We start from the raw sequence: 18,685 nt of genomic DNA, 5'->3' as shown, positions 1-18,685 counted from the left end.
CTATGAGTTAATATGTCATTGTAGTTTTGATTCACATTTCTCTAATAATGAACCATGTTAAACATCTTTTCATGTATTTGTTAGACATCTGCATGTCTTCTTTGGAGAAATGTCTGTTTAGGTCTTTCGCCCAGTTTTTGATTGATTGTTTTTGTTGTTGTTGATTTGTATGAACTGCTTGTATATTTTTGAGATTAATCCTTTGTCAGTTGTTTTCATTTACTGTTATTTATTCCCATTCTCAGGGTTGTCTTTTCACTTTGTTTATAGTTTCCTTTGCTGTGCAAAAAAGCTTTTAAATTTAATTAGGTCCTACGTGTTTATTTTCTTTTTAATTTCCATTACTATAGTTGGTAGGTCATAGAGGATCTTGCTGTGATTTATGTCATAGAGTGTTCTGCCTGTGTTTTCCTCTAGGAGTTTTATAGTTTCTGGTCTTACATTTAGGTCTTTATCCATTTTGAGTCTTATCTTTGTGTATGGTGTTAGGATGTCTTCTAATTTCATTGTTTTACACGTAGCTGTCCAGTTTTCCCCGCAGCACTTACTGAAGAGACTATCTTTGCCCCATTGTATATTCTTTCCTCCTTTGTAAAAAATAAGGAATCCATAGGTGCATGGGATTACCTCTGAGGTCTCAGTCTTGTTACATTTGTCTGTATTTCTTTTTTTGTGCCAGTATAGTCTTGATGACTATAGCTTTGTACTATAATCTGAAGTCAGGAAGGTTGAACCCACACTCCTTGCAGTAGAAGGTGGAGTCTTAACAACTGGACTTAACTGCCTGGAAGGTGGACCACCAGGGAACAACAATTAATCAAATTGTTGGTTTTGCTATTGAGTTGTAGTAGAGTTCTTTATATTTAATTTTGGATATTAATCCTTTAACAGATAAATAATTTGCAAATTTTTTTTTCCCATTCCATAGGCTGTCTTTTCATTTTGTTGATGATTTCCTTTGCTCTGGAGATGATTTTCAGTTTGATATAGTCCCACTTGTTTATTTTGCTTTCATTGCCTATTTTTTTTTTTTTTTTTAGAATTTTTAAAATATTTTAATGAGAACACTTTCTCACCATCTTTATAGAAATGACTTCCACTTTCTACTCTGAAGCTGCTGGGCCATCAGCACTTCTTCGCTGCCTGGTCCGCGGGGCTCAGGAGCCACCCCACGACCAGCTCGCCAGTGCTCCTCAGGCACGTGTTGGACATGTCCTCCTCTGTTGGGAGACCCTGGGGCAGCTTCAGGGGCTTGATTCTTATCAAATGTTTAACCACTTTCAGTTTTGCATTCACTGAAGGGATATTTTTGTGAACTTGAGGAGTGTGTGCTTTTTGTAACCCAAGCATCTTTATTATATCTTTCTCCCAATATGGACGTCTTTTTGTACTTTTTATTCTGGTAACAATATGCAGTTTATGAGGTTGCTGTGGATCCCCACCGTATTTTTCATGATCTTCAGGTGAAGGCCGAAAAACTTCATCTGGAATTCTTGACCTCGTAAATTTGTGACGAATCCAATCTGTACAAATAAGAGGCTCCACACCTTTTGTTGCCGTTTGAAGTCTCCCTGGGGGCCTCTGAACTACTGCGCGCAAAATCCCTGCCATGGATGTGGTGGCTGCTCTCCTTAGAGGCTTTCTCTCTCACAGATGAAAAGCCAGGAAAGTAAATGCAGGGCTTCCCAGGTGGTGCAGAGGCAAAGAATCTGCCTGCCAATGCAGGAGAGGCAAGAGATGCAGGTCGATCCCTGGGTCAGGAAAATCCCCTGGAGTAACAGGAAATGGCAATTCACTCCAGTATTCTTGCCAGCAGTTGCTAGCTCATTGCCTATATTAAGGAGCTTACTACCCTCTGTTTTTTCTGTAGGAATTTCATGGTTTCATATGGTAATTTCTTTAATTTTTTGAGGACCTGCCAAACTGTTTTTCATAGCAGCTGAACTACTTTACATTCCCAGTGTACCAACAACGAACAGGAGTTCCATCCTTATCAACACTTGTTATTTTAACAATTTTATTGTTTGTTATTAAAATTAATATGAGAAAATTGTTCTTGAAATTTTTAGCTACTCTAGTAGATTGGCTTGGCACCTCACTGTAGTTTTGAATTATATTACCCTAATGACTAGTGATGAGTATCTCCCTGTGCCTTTTGGCTATTTGTATGCCTTGCTTAGAGAAATATCTACTCAAATCCTTTGCTTATTTTTTAATTGGTATTTTTACTTTTTTAATAATGTTCTCAGATTTTTATGAAGTTTTAGGTTTCGATGAAGACTAATTTATCTTTTGTTGCTTGTGCTTTTGGTGTTTTGTCTAAGACTACACTGTCTAATCAGAAGTCATGAATGTTTATCCTTTTATTTTCTTCTAAAAGTTTTACTCCTTTAGCTTTTGATTTAGATGTATTGGTGCGTTTTCAGCTAATATCTCAGTAAATGGTTTGAGGCAGAAGTCCAATTTCATTGGTTTAACTGTGGACATACAGTTGTCTTAGCACCATTAGTTGAAGAGATTATTCTTTTCCTACTGAATTGTTTTAGCACCATTGTGGAAGATCAGAGAGTCAATTGATCATCAGTATATGGGTTTATTTCTGAATTCTCAATTCCTTTTCATTGTCTGTGTCCATCTTGGGCCAGTACCAAACTGTCTTGATTCATGTAACTTCATAATAATAAGTTTTGAAACCAGGGAGTTGAGTTTTCCAACTTCAGCTCATTATTTTCAGTATTGTTTTGGTTATTTGAAGTACCTTGAAGTTCTTATGAATTTGAGGATTGACTTTTCCATTTCTGCAAAAAAGTCTGTTGGAATTTTGATAGGGATTGCATTGAATATATGTAGATTGCTTTGGGGCAGTATTGCCAACTTAATGGTTTCCAGTCTGTTAACTCAAATGTCTTTACTTGTATTTAGGTTGTCTTTGATTTCTTTCAAAAATGTTATATAGGTGTCTGGGTCCATGTTTTTTACTTCCTTGGTTAAATTTATTCCTATATACTTTATTTTGGATGCTATTGTAAATGGAATTATTTTCTTAATTTTTTTTTTGAATTGTTCATTCATATTGTATAGAAAACTCAACTGTATTTTTGTGTGTGGATTGATTTAATTTTGTATCATGCAACTTTGCTGCATTCATTTGCTAACTCTTGTAGTTTCTCTGTGTGTGTATTCTTTGGTATTTTCTCTCTGAAGATCAAGTTATCTGTGAAGAGACAGTTTTAATTCTTCCTTTTCAATTTGAATATCTTTTATTTCCTTTCCTGCTCTAATTGTTCTTGCTGGAACTTGCTGTGTAGTCTTGAATAGCAGTGGTTAAAGAAGGCATCCTCGTCTTATTTCTGGTCTTAGGGGGAACGTTTTCAGTCTTTGTTAACTATAATGTGGATTCTTCATAAATGCCCTCTATCATTTTGAAGAAATTATTTTTATTTCTCTGAGGTTTTTTCCCCTAATCATAAAAGCATGTCTAATTTTGTCAAATGGTTTTTCTGTATGAGTTGAAACGATCCTGTGATTTTTTTTCAATTGCTATGGTACATTATAATGCTTCATTTTCTTATATTGAACCACCCTTGCATTCTTTGGATAAATCCCACTGAGTTAAGTTGTATAATCTTTTTCATATGTTGTTGGATTTGGTTTGCTAGTAATTTGGTAAAGATTTTTTACATTGGTATTCATAAGGAAAATTAATCTATAGTTTCCTTGCATTGTCTTTGTCTGCCTTTGGTGTCAGGGTAATACTGACCTCATAAATTGAGATAGGAATTGTTTTCTCCTCTTCTGTTTTTTAGGAAGACTTTGAGAAAGATTGATATCAGTTCTTCAAATATTTGGTAGAATTTATCAGTGAACACGTATAGTCTTAGACTTTTCTTTTGGAGAAGTTTCTCATTTACTTATTCAATCTATGTATTTTTTATTGGTGTATTCAGATTTTATATTTCTTCTTAAGACCTTTTTGGCAATTTGTGTGTTTCTAGGATGTGGTTCGTTTCATCTAGTTTGTTTAATTTGTTGATATTCAGTTCTTAGTATTATGTTTATAATCCTTTTTACTTCTGTAAGGTCAGCTGTAATGCTCCTGCTTTCATTTCTGATTTTAGTTATTTGTGTCTTTTTTCTTTTGTCAATATAATTAAAGGTTTTTCAAGTGTGTTTATCTTTTCAAAGAACCAACTTCCAGTTTCATTGAGTTTGTTTTTCCCTCTAATTTTCTGTTTCTTTTTTAGTTCTTTAAGATGTAAAGTTAGCTTATTGGTTTTAGATTTTTTTTTAACATAGACATTTACTGCTGTAAATTTTCCTCTGAACACTTTGGTGTGTATCAAAAGTTTTTGTTTTTTATTTTTATTCATCTAATTAAGTAGTTTCTAATTTTCATTTTGATGACTACTTTGACCTGTTGGTGTGTAAGAAGAGTATATTGTTTAATTTACATACTTGTGAATTTTACAGTTATCTTGTTATGCTTTTCAGGTGTTTTCCATTGTAGTTGGAGAGGATACTTTGTATGATGTCATTTTTTATGAATTTATTGAGACTTGTTTTGGGTCTAATATGGGCTTTATTCTTGAGACTGTTCCACATGCACTTGAGAAGACTAGGCAGTCTACTGTTGTTGGGGGGAGTGTTTTGTGTATTTGGTAGGTTTATGGTGTTAAGTCCTCTACTTCCTTTTGGTCTGTCCAGCTGTTCTATTCATTATGGAAAGTGGCGTATTAATGTCTTCAGTTACTGTTTTCAAGCTGTCTTCTCCCTTCAGTCCCATCAATGTATTCGAGATGTTTTGGGGCTCTGTTGTTTGTTTTATGTTTGTAAGTATCTTTTTGATGAGTTGACCTTTTTAAAATTAACATTTAATGTATTTCCTTACTGTAACAGTTTTTGACATCCCATTTTGACTATAAATTGGTGGAAATAAGTCCTTATTAGCATTTTCTTAAATTTTAAGTTACTAGCCAAGTAATAAGACTGACTTCTTGTTGGGAATTATCCAGTGCTGTGGGTTTGCTGACATTGCATAGATGTCAGTAGAAAACTTTGAACAGGAAAACTGTTTGACTGTAGATGAATGAGTTTTGTTTTGGGGTTTTTTTTTTTTTTTTTTTTAAATAGTGCAGGTTCATTAATCTCTTTCTGGCTTCACTAGATTCTGTGACTTTGATTTTATTTTTGTCATAACCACTAAAAAAATCTTGACTTTCTTAATTGTGCTCTAGGCCATATACAAGTTTTTTTTTACATGCTTCAAAGACCTGCAGTCCTGTCCCAATTCAAATTCCTATGTTAGAAATTTTAAAAAGATGAAAGGCATGCAGCCTTTGGAATTGGAGACTTACAGACTTGTGTTCTGGTAACATCTTTGAATCTTCAATAAGGTGTTTATTGTCTCTGGACTGTTTTTTTATCTTTGAAATGGGAAAATGATGCTTATTCAGTGGGCTGGTTCTTTAATTTAGTTAGTAAGTATTTGACAGCTATTTATGTGCCCGTCGCTATATGCTCCTGAGAGTACAGTGCTAGGTGGAACAAAGTCTCTGCCCTCATGGTGGTTTTGAGCCCTAAATGAGTTTGTGTGTGGAAAGTAGTCTTTCCACAGTACTCTGGCACGTATTAATCTTATCAACCTCTTTATTTTTCTTTTCATTTTTGAGTTTTGAAAAAATTTCTGAAATAGTTTTTGTATTTCCTCATTCCACTGTTTTCCCTTCTGTCCCCTCTAGTTTAGATTTGTCTTTCATTCCCAGATTATGGCCTGTCAACATTGTTGTTGTTCAGTTGCTCTGTTGGGTCCAACTCTTTGCGACCCAATGGACTGCAGCACACCAGGCTTCCCTGTCCATCACCAACTCCCAGAGCTTGCTCAAGCTCTTGTCCATTGAATCGGTGGTGCCATCCAACCATCTCATCCTGTCATCCCCTTCTCCTCCTGCTTTCAATCTTTCCCAGCATCTGGGTCTTTTCCAGTGAGTCAGGTCTTTGCATCAGGTGGCCAAGCTATTGGAGCTTCAGCTTCAGCCCTTCCAGTGAATATTCAGGATTGAATTCCTTTAGGATTGACTGGTTTGATCTCCTTGCTGTCCAAGGGACTCTCAAGAGTCTTCTCTAACACCACAGCTCAAAAACATCAATTCTTCAGTGCTCAGCTTTCTTTATGGTCCTACTCTTACATCCACATGACTACTGGAAAAACCATAGCTTTGACTATATGGACCTTTGTCAGCAAAGTAATGTGTCTGTTTTTTAACATGCTGTCTCGGTTAGTCATAGCTTTTCTTCCAAGGAGCAAGTGCCTTTTTAATATCATGGCTGTAGTCACATCTGCAGTGATTTTGAAGCCCAAGAAGATAAAGTCTGTCACTGTTCCCATTGTTTCCCCATCTATTTGCCATGAAGTGTTGGGACTGGATGGCTATGATCTTCATTTTTTGAATGTTGAGTTTTAAATCAGTGTTTTCACTGTCCTCTTTCTCTTTCATCAAGCTGCTCTTTAGTTCCTCTGGGTTTTTTTTGCCGTAAAGGTGGTGTCATCTGTGTATCTGAGGTTATTGATATTTCTCCTGGCAGTCTTGATTCCAGCTTGTGCTTCATCTAGCCCAACGTTTTGAATGTAGTCTGCATATACGTCACAGAATTTAGTTAAATAATCTATGATTTGTCAACATAATTTTCCTGAAATCTCATTTGTCTTAAGTACTCTTTCAAAAATCTTCAACTATATCCTATTTCATTGAGGATGAATTTCTTTACCTAACTTTCAAGTTCTTTCTAATCTGATTCCTAAGAAAACTTACTTTCTATCTGTAATAAAAATAATCACTGGCATTTGTTAAGGGTTTACTGTGTGGATGGCGCTTCTAAGAGTTTTACATATATTCTTTGTCTTTTGTGATAAGTACTTCTGTTACCCATTTTATATATATGAAAAAAGTGAGGCACAAAGAAATTATGTAATACGCATAGGATCAGATTATGCACCTAGGTAGGAAGTGTCAGAGGCTTGAATTTAATTCAGGCTCAGTAGCCAGTATTTTTAACTGCTACTCTTTTGTATCTGTATCTGTTTGAATACCACTACCTCTTTTTCATTTTTTTCTCTAGTTTTGTTTTGGTTACCAGGAATGCCTTTTTCTTCTTGTGCACCTTCTATTCACATTTTACCTGTTATTCACACATATTGCCACTCCTGCCTGTGGAACTTTCATTTATAGACACCTTCCCTGATGGTAGAGACCGTTACTGAAAGTTTTCTATATCTTAGCACCATGATAAGTGTTTAATACATATGGTTTTGGTTTCTGGTTTCACAATATTACCTTTTGGTTCTTTTTGTTCGTCTGAAGAGTTGAAAGGGAATTTATAGCTAGACTAATAGTTTGTCACATAGCCTTAACCTAAAAAGAAATAAAGTCCTCTTATGTGCCTTTAAATAATCATAATAGCATGGATGATTTTGGATAAATTTATATAAAAGTACTGTAGGATGGGCTGCAATGTAAGGCCTAAAAGGGAAGTTTTAATACAAATAAAAATTTTCTTTTAATGAAAGTCATTTTTAATAGGTGTCTGAACTCAGGACAGGAGCTGCAGAAGGACTAGCCAAGCTGATGTTCTCTGGACTTTTGGTCAGCAGCAGGATTCTTTCTCATCTTGTCTTGTTATGGTACAATCCTGTGACTGAAGAGGATGTTCGACTTCGACATTGCCTAGGCGTGTTCTTCCCCATGTTTGCTTATGCAAGCAGGTATTTAGTCATATTGATAACCAAAGTCCAGCTTGAAATTGAATCTAGGCTCCTCATGAGTCATATTTATAGTATTTTGTTGTTAGTTTTCTTTTTCTTCAGTAGTAAATGAGAAGAATTTACCTAGATTCTATCTACCTGAATTATTTGGCTCTTTCCTAGATAAACATGTACTATATCTTGATAGGGTGAATTTTACATATAATGTTGTTTTTAAAGAATCATATGCTTTTTCTTTGCTAACATACCTTCAATTGTTTTTCAATAGGACTAACCAGGAATGTTTTGAAGAAGCCTTTCTGCCAACTCTGAAAACACTGGCCAATGCCCCGGCGTCTTCTCCTTTAGCTGAAATAGATATCACTAATGTTGCTGAGTTACTTGTAGATTTGACAAGACCAAGTGGGTTAAATCCTCAGGCCAAGAAGTCCCAAGATTATCAGGTGGGTGAGTATATTAGCCTATGGATGGTAAGGGTAGTAACTAGCATGCAGGTCTCTGTTGTTTTGGTAAAATAATCCTTCTGATAGTTTCTTTAAAATAGAGAGGCTGCATATTGATCTTGGGATTTCTGGTGTATGTGGTAGTACATAACACTAAGAAAAGAAAAAGGTCTTTTGCAACTATGTTGGTGGACCTAGAAGGTATTTTGTCTGAAATAATTTATTTGTCTGAAATAATTCAGACAAAGACAAATACTCTGTTAATTACTTATTTGTGGAATCTAAAAAATAAAAAGAATGAATATGACAAACAGATATAGAGATTAGTGGTTATCAGAGAGGAGAGGGGAGGGATAAGACAGAGATAAGGGATTAAGAGACACAGACTACTATTTATAAAATAAACTACAAGGATATACTATACAGCACAGGGAAATGTAGCCATTATTTTAAAATAATTTGAAATGGAGTATGATCTATAAAAATACTGAATAACTGTTATGCACCTAAAACTAATGTTGTAAATTAACTACATTTTAATTTTAAAAAGCCTTTTGGGAAATGGGGAGATAATCATATAAAAATAAAAGTGCTAACATTTTTGCTACTGAACAGAAATTACCAAAAATTCATCATTTTTACCATCTGCTCCCTACCTCGTGCTGGCTGTTACTCATTCTGAATAATGACCTGTTATGTAGGGCTCATTGAGTGCTCAATTATGGACTTACCTGCTATGTTTCTGATACAGGGGAGAGGAATTCAAAGGATGAAACTCACCTGAAGCTTAGTTTTGTTTTTCATTTAGAGAAGATACAGTTAGTGCATACTCTCCCACAAATTAAATTAAACTGGTTTTTAACCCTTTAATATCATTTGATCAAACATTCACCATATTGAAAATTAATGTTATGAATTATTTCAGATGTCAGTGTATTAAGTTGAAGGTATTGGTCCTGTTTTAATTGATATTTAGTGACTGCATACCTCATTTGAGTTACTAAGTTACATGTTATTAGAAAGAAGATTACAAAAATTAAGACAAAATATAGTAAGGGTCAGTGATATAGTTAAGTGCTTTAGCATTTTAAAAGATGGCAAGTTTCATGTGGTTTGGATGATGAATTCAGCATTACTAGTTTTAAATCTCGCTGAGTAAATTTCACTTAGGCCTTGTTTGGATTTGAGAAGTGATTTGAATAGAGAAAAAGACTCAGTACAGATGATCAAATGTAGCTGGTTTTACAAGTCATGTTGGGTAACTGGAAAAATCATTATAGCTAAGGGTCCTGAATAGGCCTGTTAGGGCAGAACATTAAGATAGGGAATTTGGAGTTGACTCTATTTGCAGAGAGTATAATGAAAGGCTTAATGGGATAACAGTCATTATTGGGAAGATTAATTTGATTGTCAGTTTCATTAGGTGTGGTGAATTGGTAAGAGGAATAGAGAATATTAATAAAGAGAGCAGTTAAAAAATTGGCTTTGGAGATAAATGCTTGTAGAAAGAGAATAGAAAGTAGTAGTAAAAAGTAGTAGAAATTGACAGAAAAAAAGTTGCTGGTATAGAAGCCTAGGAGAAAGAGCTTTGTTTGAGGCAGGGGAATTGGAGGAATCCAAGATAACGTTGAGGTCCTAGGTGATGGTGACTGAAGACCTCAAGAACCTGTTGCCATTAGGGTGTACTCTGATGAGCAGCATCTTGGAGGAGTGAAAGAAATAGATTGGGCAGAGGAAGAAATTGAACTGTCATGCAGTCTTAAGGCCTCAGCTGATCTCACAGGAAGTTCCAGAAGTGGGATTGTTCTTTGCTTTGTCCAGAATTGAGATAAGGCTGGGCTGTGTACCTGTACATCTACCAGTTACTCAGTGTGGACTAACTCTTGGGGAGGAAGTGTGATCTTAAGCAAAGCCCATTATTTTGTCTTCAGTCTGGTTCAGTCTATACCTGGGAACTTTTAGCCTCTAAAACTCATGGTAGCCTGGAGAGTGAATGGTTCAGTACGCACTGTACCACAGCATCTACTATAAGAAGGGGAGCTCACATGGGGAGGAGTATGTTAATTTTGTTTTAGACATTTTGGGATTATGACAAGATCATTAGTTGGAAATGATATGTAGGACTGTATTATAAAGATACAATTTCAATTTATCAGTATTTTTCTCTTGATTTGCCAGGCCTTAACAGTTCATGACAATCTGGCTATGAAAATTTGCAGTGAGATCCTAGCATGTCCACATTCACCAGAAGTTCGGGTCTATACGAAAACTTTGAGTTCTTTAGAACTCAGTAACGATCTTGCTAAAGATCTTCTGGTTGTGTTGAATGAGATTCAGGAAGTAAGTAGTTTCTAGTCACTCTTAATGTGTATATGTTTTTTTATCAAAGTAGAATTTACATTATATTTGATTTATACATACATTAGTACTTGGTGCTCATTGCTTAAATAGTTCCTTCATAAGTTTAATAGAATTTTCAGAATGCTTTATTAATTTTATCATTATATAGTTTTTTAAAAGGTTAGAAAATGCTGCATTAAAAAATATGCTACATAAAATTTTTTTTTCTATTACAGCAAGTAAAAGATAGAACATGTCTAAGAGCTTTGGAGAAAATCAAGATTCAGTTAGAAAAAGGAATTAAAGAACATAGTGACCAAGCTGTAGCAGCACAGGATGACATCACAACTATGACTGCTCTTCAGAGTGAAGGTGGTAATGATATTGTAACCTGAGTATAAGATTCTCCTCCTCTAACATATAAGTGATAGATGTCAGAAATGGAAGAAAAGTTTTTCTAATTAAATTCACTTGGGAAAGTGTATTAATATTACTGATAGGTGTTTATTGTATAGATTTTTTTGTGTACATTTCTCACCATAATACCATGCCTACTATGTTCCTAAGAGTTTTGCTTGCTTATTTGCCAGTGTTCACACTTGGGACATTTATTTATGGTACATTTCAGTAGCTGCTGTTGGGACTGATCGTCACTGACTTGCTCATATTTTATGATGCTATTTTTAATAATTGTATTATTTCCTTTAATAGAAAAGAATAAAGATGTATACATAACTCCTGTCAAGGAAGTAAAAGCAACTCGAACGAAATCCACTCAGCAAAAGACCAACAGAGGTAATATGGGTTGTCTAACTTTACAACTTTTCAGTTTTGGTATCCAATGAAATACTTTGTTTCCTTACGTAAGTGTAAAGATTTTTCATTGTCTTACATAAATTTCTTTTTGTTTCAGCTTATATTAGGTTTTACCTTGTGTCTAAAAAAGGTAATATTTGTTGCTTCAAGTGCTTTTGATTGAAAGAAGTATGATGCAAAAGATCTATTGCAAAGGACTGTTTGGGTTAAACTAAGATTTATTTATATTATCAGTTGTCTGTTATATTATTTGTTGTCTGTCCTTTATATGATTAAGCATTTTTGTCCCTTTTATCCTCGTAGTATTTTTCTGGGCTTCTATTTTCCTTTTATTTCATATTTTCCCAGAAAATTTCCAAGGGATATCCAACAATAAGGGATTTTGGGAATAAAGTAAATGTTGACTGTTTAGGGGTCACTTAGAAAAAAAATCTGAAAATCAAGGTCTTTTTAATCTTTTATTATTTTCTTATTACAAAAGCAATGCATGCTTGTTACAGAAGAATCAGAAAACACATCCAAGCAAACTAAAGAATGCTAATAATTCCATTCATGAGTCAACCATTAAAAAAATTTTTTTTTGAAGCCCTTTTCTATTAAGATTTAATTATTTCTAAATGGAATCTGGCCATGATATTGTTTTGGAGCCAGTTATTTGAATGCTAATTGCTAGATATTGTTCCACATTAGTCCCATATTGTTGGATGTGTTCTTAGGGATAACTGCATTAGAAGTTTACAAGCAAATATGTAATGTTGGAAGAAAACAAAAGCAAAAAGTCTCACTTGAATATGTATGGTATATAAATTTCAACCAAATGACCACACAGAATAATTTGGCTTTGATCCAGATTGCTTTTAGTCAGATATACTACAAGAATTCCACCTCTTATTTTTTTTAATAGCTCAAATTTCATTTATGTATGATATTTTATTATCATAATTGAGGATCATCACAGGCCACTTGACTTTGTAACTTTGTAATTTTCTATCAGGTAGAACTTTTGTAACCCCCTCCAACATATAAAGGCTTTAATTTTATTCTAAAATGTTGTAGGACACAGATTTGAATTGACCTTGTAATTTGAATATTTTAATATTCAAACTTGAATATTTTCTTATAAAATTTAAGTATTTTACAAAAAACCGTACTTTACTGATTAAAGTTCTGTTTCTTCTGGACCTGTTTTATGGGCTTAATCTATCTTTCTAACCTTATCATTAGATCTATATATACCTTGTGCCATTAGGGGTGTACTCTTTATGTAGGATTTTTCACATGCTTCTTTTCCCCAAATATTTGCCTCCGTATAACTCAGTTTCCATCTTTTTCCTTGCCTATTGTCAGAGCTTACATAGGAAATTAGTAAAATTTTAATCTTACTTGGGTTCCATTTCTCTGTGGTAGGTTTAAAATGAGCAATTGATAATGAGTTATATACTGTCTTTAAGGACGGAGAAAAGTGATAGCTTCAGCTGGAACGAACAGAAGACGTCAGACTGTTGAGGCTGAGGCTAACTCTGAAAGGTATGCCATGTACATCTAGAATATGTAAAGAAGCCTATCTTCATTTTTAAAAAAATTATCTAGAAGTTAAAAAAATTGTAGTTTGCTTGTACTGTGAATATGTAACAAGATAATCTGAAAATGTATAGCTTTTTAGATTATCCAGGAGTATTTGACTTCCTCTGGTTTGTGTGCTTTTCCTATTGGTTGACATGACTTTTAGTACTATGTAATTATTTTTATGTTCTTTCAAATTATATTTCCATTTATTCATCTAATTAAAAGATCTCATATGTATGACATCTGTGTTTGAATTGGCAAACTACTGAGATTTAGATTTGGGATCTCTACATTTATAATGCTAGAATAATTTTGCCTGTAGTTTGGATGGTGTCAGTGGTATAACTTACATTTTATTTCTGCCAATAAGCCACTGTTGGAAGCTGAATGTTTAGGGCCGTCTTGTGTTCGCTTATTCATAGGTAAAATGTATGTATTTTCAGTATGTAATTTTAAAGGTCTGATTAAATTGAAAATATCTTTTGGGGATACTTGCTGTTTAGTGTTTTAGGAATTTATTTGCCCAAATAAATAGAACTTATTTTTTTCACTACTTGAATATCCCATAAAATTCTTGGGCAGTTGCTGTGGTTCCTGTTTAATTATAAGCTTCATTATAGAAATTTAAGTTTTTGTTTTTTGCTTTATTCTGTATAAGACCAGGTTCATTGTAGATATAAAAAGAAATTAGTTAGGTTTTCCATGGTTCACTTAGCTGGATAGCCAGTCAGTGTTTCTTGGTTTTGAGATTTTAGTTTTAAGCTCAATGGAGTCAGGATATCAATCACACACTGATAGAATGACAGAAACAAAGTTTTATTTATAAATAAACTGGTTTTAAAGCTTATATTTAAATTGGTGTATTTCAACATCTGTTTAGTGACCACGACATTCCAGAGCCGGAATCAGAAATGAAGAGGAGATTACCAAGGCGAGCCAAGACAGCAGCACTAGAAAGAAGTAAACTTAACCTCGCGCAGCTTCTCAGCGAAGATAAGAACTAGGAGGAGACAGGGAGGTGGAGTCCTTTGAAAGTGGCCTTGAAAACTATGTTCAGTTCTTTGCTTTAATAAAGTTGTCCTTGTATGAAAATCAAAGTCTGGTTCTTGTAGAAATTTCTGGTGTGCGATTCCACATTGTTTTATCCTGTATTGGATCTGTAAGTGTGCTTACTGCTCCATCTGCTATCACCCATGGATTTAATAAGAATCTAAGGTGGGCCCAGGAACCTGCCTTTTAACAGGCCTCCCAGGGGATCCTTATGAATTTTCATGTTTAAAATCATGGCATATGGGCAACATCTAAGTGTAACTAGCTGGCTGCTTGCTTTGAGAAACTTGACTTAGCTGTGGCATATCCAACATAGATAATAACACCGCAGAACACATTTTAAAAATGATATCTTAAGGACAAATAAATACCACAAACTAGCCAGAAACAAGCTTATTTCCAGGGAAGATTAGTATGATGAATCCCCAGCATCCAAGTTCAAGTTATCATTTTGATAACTTTGTGATCCTTACACTTTAAAATATTTTGATAATGCTACTTATGTGGGTGATTTTTTTTCCCAAAGTGTTTGCATGTGAGAGCCCAAGTTTGCTTACGTTATGATGGTTCCTTGGTTAGGGAGATGTTCACATGTACATATTAATGATGGGGTTTTCTGTGTTTGGGATGTAACAAAATATTTATTGTGAGTAATTAAAAAATACTAGTAGGAAAAGAATGTGACAGGAAGTTCACTAGATACTAATTTATGAGCACTATTTCTTCAACTGTAAATTTATTTTCTGAATAAAATTGGCACTTGCCTGACTTAAGAAACTTACTCTGCCAAATCAGTCCTCTTGTGTTAATATCTAACAAAACATCTTTTACCCTCTGATAATCCTATTATTCAGAATAGAAATACCCTAACATTGGATCTGTTTTAATAATTGTGCTTTTTTTAAGGTTTATTTCTGAGAGGCCATTTCTTTAAGGTGATGTACTATGATGGAGCTGAAGTTAAGACTGCTGTGCTTTTCTGGGTCAGATTGCTATGTTACATATGTATAAATGCTTTATACAACTTAGAAATATAAAAGGAGCCCAGAAGTTACAAAGAATGCTTATTAAGATAAAAGGAAAATGAAGATACGGTGGTGACATAAAACTGAAAAACATGATTGTTTTTCATTCTCTTGGCTGTCTTTTTCTGTGCTTCAAATTCTTTATGTAAGCCTTTTTGTTAAATCCCTGTCATTTAAAGAATTATTTGGGGGGTGGGGTAGGTAGGGATAAATAAGGTCTTAAAAGGTATGCCATAAGTAAAAGTCTTTAGAACCTCAATAAACTAAATCCCTTTTAATCCATAGCTACCCAAAGGGAAGCAGCCATGTTCTTACTTACATGGACCCCCACACCACAGCTTGCTTTCTCTGGCATGGGAAAAATAACTTTAAGCACCAAACTTTGAGTAGTTTTAGACACAATCACATAAGCCAATGATGAAGCTATGCTTTGCACTACTAAAGGAATATTCTTCTCATTTTAGGACATCCTTTTACACTTTAAAATAAATGGCTAGAGTACAATAAAATCAATAGATGTAAATCCATTTACCATTTTTCATTCAAAACTGATAACTTACAAAAAACCAAACAGTATTCTTATCTGCAAGAGGCAGATATGCTGAAGAGTAAACATGCAGTTGTGCCATTGCTCTTAAAGCCCACAGACTTCATAGGTTTAAAAGTACAGAGAAATAACTGAAGATTCTCCCTATGAGTGAAACACTTGATGATAAACTATGATCAATTTTCTATACATATATAACTTTGAAAGAGATACTTCTAAGAGATACCTTTGCCTTTTACCAATTTGCTTCGAGGTAGTTGGTATCCACCTGTTAGACAACCGTTCATGGGTCAGGTCATCAGAAATCTTTACAACACTAGCCTTCTAAATTTCACAATGCATTATATATTAAGACTTTGTGTACAGAAATAAAACTGGGGACAATTATATATTTAGGGTGTAAAAAATTCACAAAATACCATTAAAAAGAAACATCAAAATCCATTTGTACTGCAAAATTCCACAATGGTCTGGCATAAAACATGTAAAAAATACAAAGTATAATCAAAATGATTAATGCTAATGATTTTATAGACAAATCACAAGACCAGAAATATTTCAAAATCAATAAATGCTATCGGCAGAAAGAATGTTGATGTACAAAATAAGGATAGTGCAAGAAGAACTGAAATCTATTTCTCTTCACTTTTGAGATTTTGGTTATGAACTGTACAGCTTGCTAGAGATGCTGCTGTCAACTTCAGATTCCATTCAATGGGATGATTAAGGCACATCTTAATGGGGCTCAGAGGGCAACTTGCTGTATTCCCATCAGACAAATCCAGTTTCTCATCAGTTTTCACTTGTAGCATGCTGGAAAAGAAAAGTGTAAAGCACTTTAGTTTTGCTTTCATTTCAAAGAAACGATCAACCTTAAGAAAATTCAGTAGTTTTACCATTTGGACCTCTAAACAGCATTTTTTTTTTTTTTTTAGCTCCTGCTGCCTTAATGAAGTGAATGCAACATAGGTAATTGAGAACTGACTCATACCCCTGGACAAAAAATAGCATATATGGATTTCATCAGTATCCCTCAGGATATTTGACCTACTGAGCTTGGCTGAATTGAACCCTTTTAATTTTCCTTTAACCTTCCAAGGATCACAGACACTTTGACCACAAGAAGGAATTAACCTCTGTTGAATGCCTACCATATTCTAGGCACATTCACATGCATTATCTCACATTTCATTAACAACCAAGCAAGGCTGGTATACTGTAAGCCCATAAGAGATGATAAAAGTGAGTCACAGAGTTACAGTACAAATAAAATCAAGTCGCAGGGCTGCAGCTGAAATACAGTCCTTGCTCTTGCTCATCTACTAGCTCTGATGAGAATCTTCTCTAAAATCACAGACTTAACAGTCCAAAGATAGCTAGCCACTCCACATGTGATGCACATGTAATCCCAAGTCTTAAGTAATATTAACAAAAGTCAATTCACATCTTGAGATGGAAGTCCTTATGTTTAGAAACAGCTTGATATACATTAGCTCATTTGACACGACTGATGAGTTCGACTGAGCTACATCATTCCTAAGCTTTCTCTAACTGCATGTCAGTGATTCTGCCGGTGAATAAAGAGGAAGCTTAGCTGTGTAGTATAGTGGCTTACTAGAATTGGTAAATGGCAGCAGCATCCAGACTTTGCTACCAATTTCCTGATCTCTCCTTGCAACTTCAAACAACTGACTCATTTGTCATTCCATAAACCAGAGATTTCACCTGTTAAACAGTATTTTAACAACTATCATATTTTCACTGAGTTTCTCCCACATTGTTTCACTGAATGACATGATTTCAATTTTTATAGATATGAGACAAAATGACAGCTTAAAAGACTACCAATCAAAAACAATAAATCACTTAAAGCCAAAATTTAGAGAGATAATTAATGACAGTAATTTTTTACTTCCTCCTAGGACTGCCAGTCTTTATTGGTATTTTCAAAACACAGTTTGATGTATGCCTCTTTGAGAAACTCTAAAGGAAGCTATACAAACACAATGATATTAATTGAGGTATCTTGGTATGTATGTATATCAGGTATCAAACTCCAAAATAAGAAAACAATGGCATGGAGCAACAAATTGTGGTCATAAAAATTTCTTTTCTGTTTTCTTTTTGCTATTTAACAAAGTATTCATTACAGAGTAATACTCAATATTATTGTTCTTTTCAATACTTAAAGACAATTTTTTAAAGTTACTTTTTTTAGAGAGTAAACTCCAAATTTGGGAACACAAACTCCAGAGGTGCACAAAACTATACAAATGCATGGGAAGAAAATATCAGTCAAGAAAAAGAAATAAATGTTAGTACCCACATACAGATTGACATGTTTAATTAATACATACCTACCAAAAAAGCAACGTGTTCAAAATTTGGGCACCTGTGATCTACAGAATACTAAGAACAGAACACAGCCCTTATTTAGGCCTCACGTACCATCTGGGTTCTTTATTTAATATAGACAGGGCCTTACTTTGGATAAGTACCTCTCCTAGCTTCCCCCCTTTCACCAAAGTATGTAGTGTTAAACTAAACCTTTACATTTGTCTCTAGCTCCATATGGTTTTTAAAGCATGATGACTCTCATTAGATCATCAGAAACAGGCCTGAATAAGGGCAAAGGTTGCCTGCAATGATTATGTAGACAGCCCAGCCTATTTTCAATACTTAAGTAGTTTCACTCACTCTAAGACAGAGCCCCTCTCGACCATCTGAATAAAAGGTTTACAGAACATGTGCATTTGGAAAGTATTAAAGGAAAAAATAATTTTTTAAGTCATGGAAATCCAAATAGTTATTTGTGTTTAATGATTAATGATTAGATAATTCTAAAATATTTTTCATATATACAACTCTAATAATTTAAATTTGTTTTACTTATTACTGGAGGTATGTGATGGTTCATTTCTGTCATATAGACAATAAACTAAGCCATTCACATTGCAGAAAACATTTTAGTGTAATCAAGACAAGTCTAAAAATATCACTTATAAAGCAGTTGCTATATACCAGGCATGATGCTACAAGCCTTTCTTACACTGACCTCATTCAGTTCTAACAATCATTCACTGAGGCTCAAAGAAGTAAAATGACTGACCCAAGGTCACAAAACTGAGTGAGTCTTCAG

At 34.3% G+C, this 18,685-nt stretch overlaps 3 protein-coding genes across 12 annotated transcripts in view; 1 reads left to right on the top strand and 2 right to left on the bottom strand.

Annotated features, from left to right (window-relative positions):
• The window catches only part of NCAPG (non-SMC condensin I complex subunit G), a 45,014-nt gene extending 30,993 nt beyond the window's left edge, over positions 1-14,021 (top strand). The window contains exons 15-21 of the mRNA XM_020878320.2: positions 7,578-7,759; positions 8,028-8,202; positions 10,381-10,542; positions 10,779-10,914; positions 11,254-11,337; positions 12,810-12,885; positions 13,805-14,021. Coding sequence (XP_020733979.2) covers positions 7,578-7,759; positions 8,028-8,202; positions 10,381-10,542; positions 10,779-10,914; positions 11,254-11,337; positions 12,810-12,885; positions 13,805-13,928 — 939 coding nt within the window. The 3' untranslated portion in view covers positions 13,929-14,021. The remainder of the gene's footprint in view (positions 1-7,577; positions 7,760-8,027; positions 8,203-10,380; positions 10,543-10,778; positions 10,915-11,253; positions 11,338-12,809; positions 12,886-13,804) is intronic.
• On the bottom strand, positions 1,022-1,815 carry LOC110127909 (large ribosomal subunit protein uL30m). Its single transcript, XM_020878325.2, has one exon. It carries the CDS (start codon positions 1,609-1,611, stop codon positions 1,126-1,128), a length of 486 nt encoding a protein of 161 aa, XP_020733984.1. The 5' UTR covers positions 1,612-1,815; the 3' UTR covers positions 1,022-1,125.
• The window catches only part of LCORL (ligand dependent nuclear receptor corepressor like), a 193,522-nt gene continuing 186,640 nt past the window's right edge, over positions 11,804-18,685 (bottom strand). For 9 of the 10 annotated variants that reach the window (XM_020878313.2, XM_070452105.1, XM_070452110.1 and 6 more), the window contains one exon: positions 16,244-16,359. In XM_020878313.2, coding sequence (XP_020733972.2) covers positions 16,346-16,359 — 14 coding nt within the window. In that variant the 3' untranslated portion in view covers positions 16,244-16,345. Of the gene's footprint in view, positions 16,360-18,685 lie in introns of all 10 variants that reach the window. The other variant, XM_020878319.2, reaches the window with a different exon arrangement.

This window comes from Odocoileus virginianus, chromosome 21 (genome assembly GCF_023699985.2).
Source record: "Odocoileus virginianus isolate 20LAN1187 ecotype Illinois chromosome 21, Ovbor_1.2, whole genome shotgun sequence".
Taxonomy (NCBI): domain Eukaryota; kingdom Metazoa; phylum Chordata; class Mammalia; order Artiodactyla; family Cervidae; genus Odocoileus; species Odocoileus virginianus.
Note: the sequence above shows the minus strand (reverse complement) of the source record. Positions and strands in the feature narration are given on the sequence as shown.

Bases quoted from the DNA above. Each gene is read 5' to 3' on its own strand.
- LOC110127909 (XM_020878325.2), bottom strand. From the start codon at position 1,611: ATGGCAGGGATTTTGCGCGCAGTAGTTCAGAGGCCCCCAGGGAGACTT.